Source organism: Microcebus murinus, chromosome 6 (assembly GCF_040939455.1).
Source record: "Microcebus murinus isolate Inina chromosome 6, M.murinus_Inina_mat1.0, whole genome shotgun sequence".
NCBI classification, from domain to species: domain Eukaryota; kingdom Metazoa; phylum Chordata; class Mammalia; order Primates; family Cheirogaleidae; genus Microcebus; species Microcebus murinus.
This window is the reverse complement of record NC_134109.1, coordinates 50,307,713-50,326,332: the sequence shown is the minus strand read 5'-3', so window position 1 is coordinate 50,326,332 and position 18,620 is coordinate 50,307,713. Positions and strand designations below refer to the sequence as shown.

Below are 18,620 nucleotides of genomic sequence, written 5' to 3'. Positions count from 1 at the left end.
AAATATAGCTTCTTTCTCAATTGACTGCACAGCTTCACAGATTTCATTAAGCTCCTGGTAAGTATATTTCTTTTTTAAAATTAAATTTAAGTTTCAAGTCAGAGCTAACCTCACAAAAAGATAGTTTGCTTATGTTATATCTTTAGAATTCTTAATGCATTTACTTTATAGCTTTAGCTAATAATTTTTCAAAATATCAGATCTGAGAGAAGTGAGGGCTTTGAGCAACTGACCTTCACAGAGCCTCACAGAATCCTTTCTCCAAAGCTCCCGCCTCCTTTCCATTTGTAATCACCGTATTTTGGTCACTATAGCAGTTTCACACAATAAAAGAATACTGGGTTTATGAGGTAAGAATGGTCTGTGGAGATAGAGTGTTATCTTATTTTCAATGTGATTCTCCTAAGTTTTACAATGTAAAACGAGCCTGGAACCAACATTCAGAAATACTGGATGGGTAGAGTATATTTAAAGGATACTGAGAATTGAATAGAGTTATTGTAAGTATGCGCATAAATATTTTACTCAAGATTTATTACTGTTTTCTGCCCAGAAGATTGAAAAAGCAAAATCTCACTTAAATTGATGATATAAACTTGAGAATGGGCAGTGTTGTACATCTTGTTCACATTGCATTCCTACTTCTTAGCACCATGTCTAATTTGTAATAGCATCTTACATAGTTCTGTTGAATGAGTGCATGCTTGAAGAAATGAATTTAGAAGTGAAAACAAAGCAAAAGAACAGTTTTAAACCCAGCATGATTAAGTTGTAAGGCCTACACTCTAGGTAATACAGACAATCCATCTGTCCTCTCCTCAACACTAAGCACCCAACCAGGTCACAATTAAAAAGAATAGAAATTCAAATGTCAAAGAAAAAAAACCTCTGATGAATGTGACAAACCAAATTGCATTATTAAAACTGTTTTTAAAAGATTGAAATGTTCCCCTCATCAGAAAACAATTCTTAGAACACAATTTTCCTTTCTAACAGAAGGAATTACATTTTGTATAGGGCACTTCTCTTATCCTATCAAGTTGCAAAATTGATATTTTTCTAATCAATACTTTGAGATAGGGAATAAATTCATTTAAAGGAATAACAGTAGCAATATTAAGAAATCCTTTAAGAACATGCATGACATTCTTTTAAGTCTATTGATGATAAATACAAACATTAATCCTCCATACTCTTTTGACTTATTTAAATTCTAGCTTCATGAAACTTACCTCTACTCAATTTCAACATAGAATTAATGGTCTAAAAATTCCTTTTTGATATTTATAGCCAAGCAGAAACAGCCAGAGAACTTCTCAACAAACCCTTTTATGGAGAGAGGGGGAATTATAAAAATAGATTTTCCTTACAGCTAAGTCATGTAATTTCTTTAGCAACATCAGTGTACTTACACTTAAATCTCTAAGTTATACCAGATTCTCAGTATGAGTGAGAAAAAAGATCTATATATTTTTGATATCAGAACATTTCACGTTACCACCATGGCATTTCAAATTCTTCTCTTGAGCCTATAATACATTCAGTGCTAAGGATGAATGGAGAAGACTATTGAAGTTTAAACACCATGACTTCCTTGTACAATTTTCAACATGGCCCTAGATCCAAATTGCAAAGTGTCACAAAGGATCTGAATCTGGCTTATTCATGTGAAGACTGCTGTGTATAAATAACACTAAAATAATTGAAGTGGATGCAGTTATATGAAACTTATACTGATACATCACAGATAATTTCAAACTAAAATGAATATTAAATTTTCAACAGGAATATAAATCTTTCCCAGTTTTATCTCCTTTGAGCTACTATGTGGTACACAGATTCATGATTACTTGTCAAGAGATTAGTATTGCCTCTGAGAGATAATCACCTTTATTTTAAAGCATAAAATGTTTGGAAGTAATAATCGTATGCCTAGAATTTTCAATCATATACTATATACTTATATATACTGATATATACACATATACAACCAATTGTGTGTATGTGTATGTATACATATATATGCATGTATATAAAAATGTATACATAATTGTGTATGTATAATAATTACAAGTAACTGATAAATTCTTATTATTGCCATTTATTCTTTTTGCTTTAAAGTTTTGTCAGTTTTCCACCATCTTTCAGAATATCTAAAATGTGTTCTACATATATTATGCCTTTAGATAAAATAAAACTTAAACTATCAAACACCATTAATATATTAATTAACTTTGTATCTGCAAACAAATAATATGGGGATTAGGAGATAGTATGTTATGATAACAAATTTTAAAAGACCCTGGCTTTAGTTCTAGTTTTGTTATCAGTTATTTGACCTTAAGAATGTTTATTATAAAATCTCTGTATTCAGAATATTTCATGTTACCACCAGTTTACTGATCTATAAAATGAATATTCTATTATTTGTTCTGACTATCTCACAGAGCATTTGGAAAGATTGCTTAATGTTTTATTAGAACGTTTGAAGACAATTAAATCCCATAAACATGAATAATATTAAATCTTATAATAAAACAAATGATACAGCAGAAACAATAAATTCTTTATTCTATACATTCTGATGTACAAATTTTACTGATTTCTTAAATTTTTTTCTATATATACACATTTTTATTAGTTTGGTTTCCTACATATTTAGTTTAATTCAACAAATAGCAATTGAGCACCTAGTATAAGCCAATCCTTGAAATTGGCATTGCAGGGAACATAAAATTAATAAGAAATAATGCCTGCTCTTAAGGAGCTTACAGTCTCTATTAAGGAAACAAGACAAGGACCCAATATTAAAATATAAAGCAAAATATTTCACAAAAGAAGTGCCAAAAGGTGTTATGGATTTCAAGAAGGTTATCATGTAAAAAGGTAGCATTTGCTGTGAATATTCAAGAATGGGTAAGACTCTCCCAACTATCAAGATCATAAGTTAGAAGTCACTTAAGTCAAGTGGGATAATAAAGTAAAACTCAAGAATTTAGAAAGGGTTCTAGGAATATGTTCTAGGAATTGTATGATTTCTGGTAAAATTGCAATGCATAGTAATCTGGCACAGTATATAAACATTTAAGAAAAATTGTGGGTACACACTTAGGCATTTGTATTTTAGTCAGTATACAATAGGTAGACACTAAGAATCCCTGAGCAGGGGACCAACATGTTTTAGAGTCCACATTCTTGTAAAGAAGTTCCACTCTATTTAGGAAGACTAATTTGACAGCAGGAGATAGATTGGGGGCATCAGGGTGATGATGTGAGTTAGGAAGCTATTACACTATCTAGAGAGGTAAAAATATAAGTCTGAATTTCTGTGAAAGCAGAATGGAATTTAGGAAGGATTAAAGACAGAAATGAGGAGGCAATATTGATCAATTTTGGACACAAGGAAAATGGAGGCAAAGATATTCTATTGGTTTTGAATATAGTTGAACATAGTTGACCAGAAAAATGGTAGCATAATGGTGGCCAAGTTAACCAAGATAGAGAATTCAGAAGAATTTCAGAATTCAGGAGAAAAATTTGGTTGTTAGGGATGAAGAGGAAGCTGATTTCTGATTTGGACTGTAGAGTACAGGATTCATCATAAATTTTGAATCTATATAACCAATGCCACTCCTGGAGAATGGGGTCAATTTGAACATTGTCCATTGAGATGTAGTTCTTATAGTGGATGGGGTGGGACATTACCAAAATGAATATACCTTTAGAAAATACCTACAGTTAAAGATAGAAGAAGAAATACGTGGCATGTGAGGCAATAATATTCAAAAACAATCAGGAAAATCCAGTAAACACAGTAACACATACCAGTGTTTTTTAATTTCAAAATGAAAAGTGTGATGAACAGTACCAAAAAGAGTAAAATTACTGAAGACAATAAATCTTTGGAGAAGTCTTTGGGCTTGGTTTCTAAGGGATCAATAGTGGGGGGAAAACAGTCATTTATTGTTGCTTAACAAACATTTGAGATTCTCCTATGAATAAAAAAATAGTAAGGAAAATAAGTTTACAGAGTAGTAAAGGGACTGATAATAAATAATAAAAGAAACCTATTTGGTCTAAATGATGAAGAAAGGATTCCCAGGGAAACAAATGTATACGCTGAGACCAGGAATGAACTGGAAGGAGGGCTTAGTGTATCTAAGACACAGCAAGAGCAGGCACAAAAGCCCTGAGTATGCAGTCAGACCAGGGAAAACTAACGAAAAGCTCTGTTTCTGAAGCAACATGAGCAAGAGAGAGAGTGGTAGGATAATTCATTTCTTCATCTAAATTTGATTATAAATTATATATTATGATATGTCCAGGGAAGTAACAGTGCTCAGCAAACAGAGAAGATAAGGCTGGATTTGTGAGAAGCAGCCAGATCATGCAGGTCTTATAGGCTACTTTAAGTAATTGTGTCTTGATTTGGTGAGGGCTTTAAGGAGGAGAGTGAACTCACACAGTATATGTATTTTAGACAATCACATAAGCTATAATGTAGAGAATGACTTAGGGATGGTAGGATTAGATGTAGAGTCTGCAATGAGAAGTTACGGCAGTGTCTTAGCAAGAGTTCACGGTAACTTGGTCTAGGGTAGTAACATTAATGATGGCAGCAAATAGTTATATTCAGGAGGCAAACATCAGACACGGTGATGGATTGAACACAGGGAATGACAAATGGGGAAATATTGAGGTTGATTCCCAGGTTTCTGGCTTATGCTATAGTGACTGTTGGTGCCATTCTAAACATAAGGAAAAGTCTCCACTTTTCCTTATGGAAAGTCTACCACTTCCAGCAGTAGGTATTAATACATCAGTATAAAACAAGGTTTTGAAATTTTTATTCATTAGTGATTATGAAAACCATTAATTTAGCCACATAATCTTAGTCCCATTTCTGACCAATAAAAAAACATCAGTCCGATGTTTGGCTGAGACTAGCTGTGTGTGTCCATTAAGTTCATCTAGCTAATTAGGATGGGGTTTTAATCTACAGCACTAGCCTCATTAGCACATGCCCAAATCAACAGAGCTAACCAGGACAGAAAGATGAAAAGAAATGCACCCACTGTGATGGAGATTACTTTCATGTGCAGTGTTCCACTTTCCAGAACAAATAAATGCAGTTGAGGGACCATAATTGAGATCAACAAATAATTAGTATACTGGAGAAAAGAGAGAAAAGTGAAAAAATAGTCTTAAAGAACATGTCCATTATATTTTAACACAGAAATTGTGCATATTCTTTTCTTATGAAGACTATTATTACCCATCATTAATGCACATATTATAGTTTTCCTTAACTTACAGAAAAGATTTTCACTTTTTTTCAATTAATATTCCCAATCTAAACTTTGAATTAAGAACGCCTCACGAAATAGAGCATATTTTGACTCTTCATCCTACTTTATTTTCTCTGTCAATGTGCATCATTAAGTAATATTTTGCCCTTGGTAATTATCCTGTTTTCAATATTCCAGCAAATCCCTAAGACCTCACCAGAAAGACATGTGGTTCCCCTTACTCTATTTTGCCTCCACGTAGAATGCTTAAAGCTTTATTTTCTAGGCCATCCAAATCTAGAAAAGATCTACTTTTGAATAAGAAAACCCCCAAAGTAAACCTTTCCACTGAGCCATTTTCTTTCTTTTCTCTCCTCAGGTGTGTTTTTTAAACTAAAAACTTAACATACACTTAATACTAAAAAGAGAACCCAGGAAGAAAATAAATGAATAGAAAATGAAACTGCTAAGCTATATATATCATACAAGAAGAATGCTGGCAGTCTGAAATATACATATTTTTATAAATATATCAGATGCTATATAATGTTATCTGTTTTTTTAACCAAACAATATATAGTGAACATATTTATATTTTAATACATAAAATATATGTTAAGTTTGAACCCATTTTTGAAAATAGATTCTTGCTTTTCTCTTCTAAAAATAAACCAGTGTCTTAGTTTGGCCCCATCAGAAGCAGATTTTGAGGATTGCAGTAGTTTATCTGGCTAGTGATGCCAAGAAATTCTAGTAGTGATGTGAGGCAGTGAGAAAGGGAAGTTAAAGCAACCAATAACGGATTGCTCTTAATCCAGGGACCACTGTGAGCAATGAACTTGGTCCCACTGGAGAGCTCTGGGAGTCTATACAACAGGCTCCCCAGAGCTACTGTCTCGCTCAGGGCTAGAAAGCTGGGAAGTTGGACAAGGGCTGCAGGATGCAGGATAGGAAAGACAGGGGAGGTGTCTGGCTGTGGTCGTGGTAAGTTTCTGGTACTTTTCTTTTTTTTTTTTTTTTTGAGACAGAGTCTCACTTTGTTGCCCAGGCTAGAGTGAGTGCCATGGCGTCAGCCTAATTCACAGCAACCTCAAACTCCTGGGCTCAAGGGATCCTCCTGCCTCAGCCTCCCGAATAGCTGGGACTACAGGCATGTGCCACCATGCCCGGCTGATTTTTTCTATATATATTAGTTGGCCAGTTAATTTATTTCTATTTATAGTAGAGACGGGGTCTCCTCTTGCTCAGGCTGGTTTCGAACTCCTGACCTCGAGCAATCCACCCACCTCAGCCTCCCAGACTGCTAGGATTACAGGCGGGAGCCACCGCGCCCGGCCAGTTTCTGGTACTTTTGAACTACAATCATGGGTAGGCTGTGGCTCCTGAAGAAATCTCTCACCCAATTGTCAGTCCTCAGGCTGCACTGTGCTATTAAAGCTATAGTAGATATAAGAAGAGCGTAACTATGCTTTATTTAACATTTCTTTTCTGCTGGGTATTTAGATTGTTTCCAATTTTTTCACCATTATAAACGGTCACATTATCCTTATACATAATTATATGTATGGCTGTCTGACTTTTTTCCATTACATAATTCCTAGAAGTGAAATTAATGAGTTATTCAAAAAGTTCAAGGTTATAATATTTGGGTGTGTTTTAGGATGAAGAGAGGTAACTTTCTTATGCTTATGTAAGTGATTTTATGGAATACTCAGGTAATATATAATTAAATTTAAATGTAACATTCTATACTTACATTTAATATTTAAAGTATCTAAATTGTTAGCCACATTTATTTATAATTTCACATATTCCATCACTGCTATGAGAAAATGGCAGTATTTTGAATTAAAATAAATATACCTAACATTATAGTAGGATTAAAAATGTGTTCAATTTCTATTCTAGTATAAGAGCAACATTATTTTAAAATAACAACAGAGAAAAAAATCTTTAGTATCTAATCCTAGACAAAGCATCCTTAGAATTTACACCAAAAGCACAATCCATAAAAGAAAATAATAAATTGGACTTCATCAAAATGAAAAACTTTGTATCTGCAAAATACCATGTGAAGAGGATGACAGGACAAGGTGCAGACTAGGAGAAAATATTTGAAAGCCACATATCCAGCAAATGACTTCAATGTAAAATATGGGAAAAAAACTCTCAAAAGAGCAGTTTAAAAAAACTACAATTAGAAAACAGGCAAAGGACATGGCCGGACGATTCACAGAAGAGGATATTCAGATCAGATGGCAAATGAAAAGATGTTCAACTTTATTGGCCTTTAGGAAAATGCAAATTAAAGTGCAATGAGATATTACTATACATTTATCAGAATAATTAAAATTAAAAAAAGTAATGACAACATATGTTGGTGAGAATGTACAGAAATTGGATTACTCATAGATTGCTGGTAGGAACGTAAAATAGTACTCAGTCTTGAAAGCAATTTGGCAGTTTCTTATAAAACTAAACATGCAACTACCATGTTGCATGTTATTGCACTCCAGGACATTTATCTTGGAGAAATGCAAGCCTACATTCACAACAAAAATCTTTACATGAATTTGTAATAGCCTCACACTGGAAACAATCCAGATGTCCTTCAATGGATGAATGGTTACACAAACTATAGTACATGCACACTACACAATATTACTCAGCAATAAAAATGCACTATCTATTGATATATATCACAACTTGGATAAATCTCCAGGGAATTAGGCTGACTGGAAAAAGCAACTGCCCAAAATTTATGTAGTGTCTGATACAATTTATTTAACATTATTGAATTGAAAAAATTGTAGAAGTGGAGAATAGATTAGTTGTTGCCAAGTATAGGTATAGGATGGGTATAGGATGGATCAAGGGAAGGGAAATGTTATTATAAAAAGGCAACAATAAAGGGATCCTCATGGTGACTGAACTGTTGTTGGTAGACACATGAACCTAGAGATGTGATAAAAATACACAGAATTAAACACACACATATACATAAACAAGCACACATAAAACTGTGGAACAAGATCAGTGCATTGTATCAATGTCAGTGGTTGTGATATTGTACTCCAGTTTTGCAAATTATCATTGGGAGAAAGTAGGTAGAGTATAAATGAAATCTCTGTATTATTCCTTAAAACTGCATGTGACTCTAACTATATCAAAATAAAATGTTAACTTAAAAAAATTAGCAACATATGTGTCTAGAATATATACACATATGTAAATATTAATGGTTAACTTTTGAAGAATGACAAACTTATGCATATTCACTAATAATTATCTAATTTTTCTAAATCGTTATATTCTAAAATAAGAATAATTATTCAAAAATCGTTTAATTTTAAAGTAATGCCAGAGAACTTACTTTATTTGGGAGCTAATGTAGTTTATATCAGGTAAATAAAAACATTAAAATATTGGAATCATTAAAATATTGTGGAAAATTCTGTCTTGTCTATCTTCAAGATAAAACAAAGAAAAGGAAATAAGAAATATTCATGGAAAGAATTTGAAGAATTGATTTAAGAAGATATGTTACTTTATCAAGCTACTATTTTAGAAAAAAGACTCTTTGCTAAATACTTGACATGCCTTACCTCATTTCATCATCGTAGCATTTTGAGGTGGTTACTGCCCATTTTTAAAGGTAAAAAAGCACATAGTACTCTAAGTGTTTACATATATTAGCTCATTAATTAGAAAATATGCTATCCCCTTTTATAGATAAGGGAACTGAGGGAGATTATGTAAGGAAGAGCCCAGGAGGTCTGGTTCCGGCTCTATGGTGTCCAGGAGACACTAAGGGACAGAGTTTTTAAATGACCTACTTAAGTCCACACAGGTGAAATAAGGACTTGAACTTATGTTCTTTCCACTGCACTACACCAATGTTTATCAAACTATGTTTTTAGGATCATACATATCTGAATAATTTAGGCAGCTTGTTTAAAACCTGGCTGTTTCCCTTCCCCTACCTCTGTTGAATCTAGACCTCTGGTGCCTTGACCCCAGAATCTGAATTATCAACAACCATCTCAGAAGACTTTCATTAACATTAAAGTCCAAGTCTGGCTGCATTCTAATATATAAAGTAGGTTTCCTGTGAGGTTCAAATGAAACATCTGGTCTAATTATAAATGATGCCACATTTCATTTATCGTAAGGTTCAATTTTGTTTCACCGTTTAACATCTCTGAAATAGGACTGTCTGTTATAACTGGTGGTGTCTTGCAATCACAGTCAAAACAGGATGCTTTTTTTCTTCTCAGTGCTACATAAAATAATGTTGTTTTACATTTGTTAAAGTGTGGAGGTTCACTAGGTAATAAAATACAAAAGATATTGCTTGTTAAGCACTGGTCTTTTTATTCTTGGGTCACATGTGAAAGAGTGCCCTTTTATATTCTGTGAGAGACAGGGTGCTGGAAAGATGACCATAAGTCATCTACTTAACTAGAGTCACATATACCATTAGGGGTAAGTCACTAACCATTAGGGGGTAGAGCAGATGAAATGATGTGTTTGAAAACACTTTGGAAATGATAAATTGTTATGTAAATGGTGTGTGTATATATGAAGTTTTGTAAGCACAGGCTTGAAGTAAGATTATTAGAGAAAATGGAAATAAAATAAATACTTATTTCCAAACTTGGCACATGTACAATGTAGTAGACATGATTTTCAATGTTCTTTCTCTAAGAATAGCAGGCATATCAATAGAGTTAGTTCTCATTGTTGCTTGGTATGCTCTAAGAAATTGTTTGAGTGTTTTACACAGATTATCTCATGTAAGCCTCCCACCAATCCTATGAAATACCATATTATCTTTTTTCTTTTCTTCTTTCTTTGTGGTGCTAACAAAGCTGAAGTATTATTATTGTTGTTATTTATTCCTGTTTTACAGGAGAGAAAACTGAGTTGTAGGGATATTAAATATGTTGATTAAAATTATATAATGAGAAAGTGATAGAGTAAGAGAGTAAACAGAGGCAGTTTGAGACAGGATTTGCTGAAATATATCTTAAATTTGCTCTAGACTAACCTACATTCTGTCAATTTACATAACAAAGAAAGGAGAAAGTGCACAGAGAAGCCAAGTTATACCTATAGTCACTCAGGAAAAAAAGCAAGAGGAGCATGTGGTAAAATATTTGTAAATATGTTTATTGCCATCCTTTTTTATGCTTAGTTGATTCAAATAAATGCTTTATTTTAATTTTCTAGATTATGTCTCTACCTAATGTATTTCATTATGAAATTTTCCTTTTCCCTCTCTTCTACTGATGTGAACACTCCAGTTTGATTAATCTCATTTTAAAATGCATTATCCATTTCTATCCATATTGTCCCCATCTCCGTGACCTCATTGTTTCTGTTCTGTAAGTTCTACTACTGTGTTTCTTGAGCCTTTCCACATATCTGACAGCTAGACGTTCCTCTCATTCTACCTACATTTTCTATATTGGGTATGCTATCTGAACCTATCCTCAGGAAAACTGTAAAATGAATGTAGTCTTTGAAGTTCCATACCTCTCTTTTTTGCATGCTTTTCCTTCTTGTTCCTTAGCTCCTTTAATAGGTCCAGTGTATACTCAGCCTTGTTTCTAGTCATTAGAAGACTGTGAGCTGACAAAATGCACCCCACAATACTAGGGACTAATATTCTTCCCATTACGGGAGTATCTGTAGTTTGAAAGAAGACTAACGAAGAAAGCAATGGTGAGGGTGAAGGAATGGACAGCTGGGTGAGGAACTGCAGACCTCAGTGCCAGAACTGATTCAGAATGGGTACCCTTCCAGAAACCTCTGATACCGTCGCATTGGAAAGGCATTTTGGATACACGCAAAATTCCAATCTTGTACATGATATTGTCAAAATCTAAATCAATATAAAAGGAAATATGAATGTTTATTTCATTAAAAAGCTATAACACTGTAGCATTATTTTTTAATTTACTTAACAATTAATTATTGTATGGCTGCCACATTTTAGCACTATACCACCCTTTTATTTGGGGCTCATTGGCCTATTGAGTAAATTTTGGATATTAAAACATATAATTCAAAGCAGAAAGAAATTAAAATAATAAAAATTAATAGTCTTCCCTTTAGTACTATTTCCAATTTTAAAAATTAAATTTTCTCATTATTTTTGCTCTCTTTGTAAGAATCTAGTTTTAGCTATATAAAATATTACCCAGAACTAAATACCTTCTTATTTTTATGATTTTGTTTTACAATTCCAATTATCATACAAGTCTTACAAGTATTTGCATGTCTAAGTATACTCCATTTCACGTTTAGTAGATGATTAGACCCCAAGAAATATATACTATCAGAAACTCTAGAAAGGAGCTAAGACTTTGAATTTAGCTAGAGTTCACATGATCTCACTTTATGTAAAATTAAGCATAATATTCTAAAATTAACACATTTTACTTGAAAGAAGAGATTCTATAAAATAGTATTCTCATGTATAATGCTGGCATCTAAAACAAAACATACAGAATTAGTCTAATTTTTTTTAGTTTAACCATATAATGATTTTTCTTGCAAAAACATTAACAACATTTGCCCTTTTATTAAGGAATATAATAGTTTTCTGTGAAACCAAGAAGTGCCAGAAAATTGTGTTGCAAATGTTTACACTGTTGCATCAGTTGGGTTGGCTTCTCATTTCTCTCAGTACACAGGAGATATCTTCAGTCCATAAGATTTCATTGATTTTATAAGTAAAAGATGAAATTGCTGCTTATTTCCTTGGGTCATTAAGTTCTATTCTAAACATAGCTCTAAAATAATGAATTAATTCAATGATCATTAAATCAATAGTCTCCATAGAACCTAGACTTAAATAACTTACCTAGGTTCCATTGAGACTGCTGAAAATGCAAAAGACACATTCTTGCCATGGAGGAGGTTATAATTTCATTTGGAAGCAAATATGCAGACAACTAAAGAATACTTTAAAGGAATATAAGTACTACAGAAAATAACGATAGGGGTAAGGTCCTTAATTAACTATTAATTAAAATGGCTTATGAAGAATAAATAATAATTAATACATTGTTGGGGAGCAATTGGAGGGTTGACTTTCAAACATGGTTACTGAATCTGTTAGTGTTAATTGTGTCTGTCTTTCCAAAATTTTATGGATTTATTTAAAGATATAATATCAAAGAGAAAATTATGCTAAATCGACAGTAGGTAAACAATGATAAGCAAGTTAATTTATAGGATTCCTTTTATACTTTGGTTCACTCAAATCATTGTCAAACAGTATTATTTGTTTCTGCCAGAAGACTCACAGTTAGCCTACAAGTATCCCCATGAAATATATGATTAAAAGTATCTTTCTGGATAACATTAGCATCATTAAATTGCAATTATTTCACATATCACACAGAAACCCAGAGTTATTAAATTGAGTCATGATTCTTAAATCACATTCATTCAGGAAGATTTTAGTGCCTACTTGTTTAACACAATCTTCTAAATGATCCCTCACAAAGGATGTAAAAATCAACACAAATCTTAATGGGCTAATTGTGCTCACTGCAGTGTTGAGTCTATAAAAGCTTTTCAATAGTGAGAGAAATGATGGCATTTTCATCTTAAATTGCAAACATAATTGCTGTTCTAAATATCTTTTTGTCTCTAACTTAAGTGCTTATTGACAGCAGAAATTTCCCCAAAACACTAATAGAGTATTTAACATAATTTCATTTATTGAAAAAAAAATCCAAGGGAAAATAACATACAGCTATCTGAAACTATTTAGCAGAAGAAAAATATCAAAAGGAAAATTTAGTTAAATCTAAACTTTAAGATCTCAAATGTAACTAATATTCAATATAAATTTAATACAATGTTTATTTAATTAAACTTATACATTTAAATATACTGAGGAGACTCAAGAAATAAAAATGAAATCCTGGAAATCCAGGACGACAATTAAGAGCCATACAAAAACAAACTGAAACTAACAAGCTATCCCCTATTTTAAAGAATTTCCCATTGTTTTATTGAAAAATAAGAATACATTTCAGCTCAACTCACGGAAAATTAGTACAGTTGAAATTAAATTCAATCAGTTGTAAATATTCCCTTGAGAAAACTGTTTCAGTCTCTACTCAAAGTTTAACCTCTGCCCTACTCAAAATTTTGAATTCCAATTGCTTAATTTCATTATATTCAATGTAGGTTCAGGGTAGTGAAATGGCCACTCATAATTTACTAAGCTTTAAATTAATACATGTTAATATAGTAATCCATATACAAATATATGGACTATTTCTCTCTCTCTCTCTCCCTTCTGTTTCTAGGCAGAAATGATGGAACATATGATGGATTGATTCTGAATTGACATATTTTACATTAAGATTTTAAGTCTTTAAGTTTTTTTCTATGTAATAACATACATGTTTACTTATAAATATGGATATTTAGCAAAGAACTTTTTATATTAGTTTTGAAAAAAAGTTCTGATTGTTCTGTGGTAGCTTTTCTCCTAAGTAGAAGTAGAAAATCCCAGACATTGTTTTTTTAAAAATAAGCACTAAGAAAACTAATTAAACTGGCTAGTCACAAAGGGAACATTGTAGGACAGGAAATAGCTTGGGATTGAACCCTATAATTTTATTGTTTTCACAGAAAATGCAATAACTCCTCATTGACATCAACTACCCAGTTGCAAGAAGAGTAGACCTTCTGCTTTGGTGAGACACAGATGAAGCAATTATAAGTAGTCACCAACCAAGAAGCAAATGATTTTGGGGTAAAATTTTTCCAGTTTAAATGTCTTGTTGAGTGGTCCTAATCTTTAAAAGGCACATTAAAAAAAAAAAAAAAGGTTTGTGGTAAAGGTAAAGAACATGCATTCCAAAGAATACTCTGAAATCAGTCTTTTAAAATCAGCTTAGTTTGTCACCATCTTTCAAATCATTAATTGAAACAAAAATAGATCATGAAAAATACCACAGCCAGTTTCATACAGTCTTAAGTACATAACTAAATGAATTAATTGTTCTTCAAATTACACATTTTATTGACATATAAGTTTATTATAAAGTCTTTAAAATAAAAATGCATGTTTGGTGAAAAGTTAGTACAGTTGTAATTTGTATTTCATCATATTTTAAAATATAAAAGTAAAGAATGGGATTATTTTTACTATTTATTACATGATATAACTGACTAGCTGGGTTCTAATTCGGATTATTTATAATTATCATAATTCATTGCCATGCCAAAGTCAATTCTGTGATATATGTGAAATGAAATACCATTAGTTTAGCCTATTGTATGACACTGTGGTATGTTGTGTACCATGCATCTTTCAAGTTTCTTTAAAGAAAATTTAATGGCAGGCCAAACTTCTGACCTAATAAGGACTGTGAATCACATGGAACCAGGAACCATTTTAATCCAGGGATACATAGCATATTGTAATTAGTGATGGAACAAAAAATAGGTAGCAGGAAAAAAGAAAAAAAAAGCAAGGCTAGATATGTATATAATGTACAAAGGAAATGACTCAGATTTTTAAAAAGGACAAAGTAAAAGTCATGTCATTTTTAAATACTGCATAGTCAATGAACATTTAATATAAATCCCACATATATGATTGGGTATCTTTTTCTCACTTCTGTGTTTGTTGAAAAGTAGTAATATTAGCCATTATTTGTCACTTCAGTGATTTTAGTGAATTTCATCATATCTAAGATTGCCCTTAGTTCTAAGATGCATTTTAAATATCACTACACAGAAATGCTGCTAATTGTAATTAAAAGCCCAATTGCAGAGATGTTAAAATGTAGAGAAACAAGCATCTTTGAACTGATGAAGTAAAGTAATGCTTCTAATTAATTGGGATCAATTACTGGCAGTAGGAGATTTCTGGGAGAAGGAATATACCACGTAAATTAAAAGCTCCCTTGCCTGATGCCTTCCTGTAAAAGAATAAAAAATATTGGCATCAATCACATTTTGGATGTGTTATCAAAATGGAAAAGAAGAAATATGTTAGTTAGCCTAATTCATAATAAATACAAAAAAATTAAGAAAAGGAAGGCAATTGCTAAATGTATAAATATTTTAAAGTCATTATTATCACTAATATTAAAGAAGTGGCTACTTAACAAAATTTAAATTTCATTTATCTCAATCTCTTAAAATTTTCTCCATTTTATCCATTTACTTTCAATTACAGACACTGAACATTTGATCTGAAGTAAAAAACATTGATTCTAATTCAGTTTGTTGTTTTACATAGATGATCCAGAACCCACTTGAGATACACATATAATTTATTTACCATCTCAGTAAGTCTGATTGCTTTGTATTTCTGATTACCCCTTTGTTCTTCACATTCATCCGCAATTTCTCAAAAATTTAATTAAAATTAATTTTCGAAGTACCAGCCAGTTCTCATCAACTTCTGAAGCATTGTGTATTCTTACTGTGTGAGAGGTTGGGAAAGATTTTAGTATTTTATGAATGCTTAGTAGTAGGATTGAAACTTTCCCTTATAGCAATTTCTTTGTGAAGGATTACTTAGGAGAAAAGTAAAATTGATTGTCTTCCTGGATAGGACACATATATATTCAAATATTCTGAATATAGGTTTTTTTTTTCTTTTTTTTTAGTTTTTTGCAAAAGCCTCATTCAAATCAACTTAAGATCAAGGAAAGAAGGCAATGGGTTAAGCCTCTCTTTTTAGATCTAAAATATTTTTATTGATATTATCAGCAATGACAGTGTAGAAAATCAATTTAAAAGGGCAATCTACTAACATGGGATAGTGGAGAGAATGGGTTAGTTGCCACAAAATGGAAGTCAGAGTGAAGGGAGATTTTGTACATATTAAGCTAAGTCCCCAGATATTGTTTACTTGAATATCTTTGGTTTGATAAAATAGATAGGTGACTTTGAAATTCTGCAAAATTTTCAGTATGTCTAATTTGTTCAAATAAGTTATGGAACTCATTTGTTTATTTTGTTTAATTTAAAGGACTTGGTTTAGCTCAATTCTATCACTACCTAGATATTCAGACTGGTCCCCTTTTTAACTATGAAAATATACATTAAGCTCCAAGTTTATATATGTTTCATATTTTACCTTCAAAGGTTTAACATTGTTTTCACATGTATTACAAATATAGGAGAGTGCATCAGGGAGTTCCTATTAAAATTTCTTCCTGAAGATATTAGTATATATGAAGCACTGAAGATTTATCCCATGGTAACATAACCAATAAGTTGTATAACTAATCTCATTTTAGTGATCAGTGAACATTGCTCAACAAACACACGTACCGCTTGTCATACCTTACCTGGAAAGAGGCTTTATTGAACATAGCTGTAAAATTATATTTTAAGTTGAATTACTGAATTTGCACAAACATTTCTACAGAATTATTTTTTAAAAATCAAGCTTTGTCATTTTTCCACTACATTTTGTTGTGCTTTTTATATTAATATTTGCAAATGTTATAATTTAATACTTATATCCCAATTATTTGCATAATCAGTTTTTTTAATCCTGGGGTGTTGAAAGAACATATAATAATAATAATAATAATCTTCTTTAGACAAAAGTCTTTTTAAATGAAGTTAAAAGCTGAGATAATTTAAGGAAAAAGATCTTCAAATTTTCATAATCAACAGGTTTAAGTGAAATTTACAATGCATTGGAAAACTGGCTGGTTAAAGGTATGATTTGTCCTCAGGTAGCTCAAAATCATTTTTACAGGTTTTTGTTTTTTTGTAAAAGTGTTTTTTTAATCTTGGTAAAATAATAAAATAATATTTCACAATTTGCACAGAGTCTGACTAAAGGGCAGAGGCATATTACCCTCAGTGTTTAGAATAAAGCCAGATTTTTCAGGCCCAGTTCCGCTGTAGAGTTTGTATGCACTGCAATCACAAACATTTTCTTGTTCCCTCTAAAGCTAGGGCCAATTTCATTTCAAATGGAGGTTAGAGTAAAAAAATCACTTTTGTGTTTTACCACCTTCTGCGCTAAGTATTATCTTAACAACCTTTTGCTCTGGTTGACCCATTTAATAACCTGGAAGAAAAAAAAGTGTTGCTCCATGTCTGGTCTCAATGGAAGTTATTTTCTAATGGACAATAAGCCGAAAGGCCATGGCTGTCTAGGAGGTTAAACAACAAATATCCTGTCTGCATGGGCTTACGCAGCAGCTTCCGTCCTTTCTTCTTCAGAAGCGGCTTTGTTGTCTTGCCTGTAATTTGCACATTTAGGCTCTGTAGTTTGTTTATAAAATAGTTTTACACAAACCACTCTTAGCAGTGCAAGCTTCTGAGTTGAAAATTATTCAGGCTTGTTTCATTGAAGGCACTTGGTTTCCATGGCAATTTATAAAAGATGGTGGTTTGGTTTCTTCGTTGGAACAGATGACGCAGTTTGGGTGTTCAAGTGGCCGCAAGCAAACTCCGATAAGCCTGTGTAGTATGTAAGCCCAGGTTTACCATCCTGGATAGTAGTGCATGCAAAAAGAGACAGCATACAGTTATCTAGCTTAGCCATGGGAGAAAAAATAATAATAATAAAGGTGGGTTGGGGCTAAGGTGGGGAGGAACATGAATGCTTTAAATAATTCTGAGTTCGGGTTGTTTTCAAGGAAGGGTAACAGCCAAAGGTAAAAGGGCCTACATTTATTTAATTCTCTACGTAAAACCTTCTCAAAAGGAAAATAAATGCCAGCTCTTCACGTACCCTGTTTACAGTGAGGTTTTTGTTGGCAGGCCATTAGGTTTCCATGGTAACAAGCAAACTATTCATTTGAAACAAAACCAGCCGTGACTTTGTGCTTTGACAAGGATTTCTATAGCTCTTTTTTTTTTTCTTTTTTTTTTTTTTTCCAGAGTTCAACCAGATGATGCTGTAATCTTTTTAGCCACAAAAGCACCTGAAGGTCTCTTCTCTACTCAGGTCAAGATTATCTTTTATGTGTAGTTTGGAATAAGTTATACTTCCATGATGTCTTTTTATCCCCAGTGCTTAAAAAAATTTGTTTTTATTATTTTATTTTTGAGTCAGTAGTCAGTGGAGGAATCTTTGGTAGTTTGTTTTTCAATGTCCATTTACAAAGACTCTTTCTTCATGCCAGTGCCTGGTGAATCTTTTATAGCCTCTGCCAGGATAAGGTCACCTTCGAGGACTTAGGATAGAGATGAGGACGATAACCGGAAAAAGCCATATATGAACCAAAATCCCAACAGCACCATCAACGGAATCTAAAGATAAGGAAAATAAATGCCAAAAAATAAAATAAAGGAGAATAAGCACTCTACATAGCT

At 32.4% G+C, this 18,620-nt stretch overlaps 1 protein-coding gene across 2 annotated transcripts in view; it reads right to left on the bottom strand.

The window, feature by feature from the left end:
* Positions 1-12,491: 12,491 nt before the first annotated feature.
* The window catches only part of MDGA2 (MAM domain containing glycosylphosphatidylinositol anchor 2), a 777,981-nt gene continuing 771,852 nt past the window's right edge, over positions 12,492-18,620 (bottom strand). For both annotated transcript variants that reach the window (XM_076004050.1, XM_012746557.2), the window contains one exon: positions 12,492-18,557. In XM_076004050.1, coding sequence (XP_075860165.1) covers positions 18,469-18,557 — 89 coding nt within the window. In that variant the 3' untranslated portion in view covers positions 12,492-18,468. The remainder of the gene's footprint in view (positions 18,558-18,620) is intronic.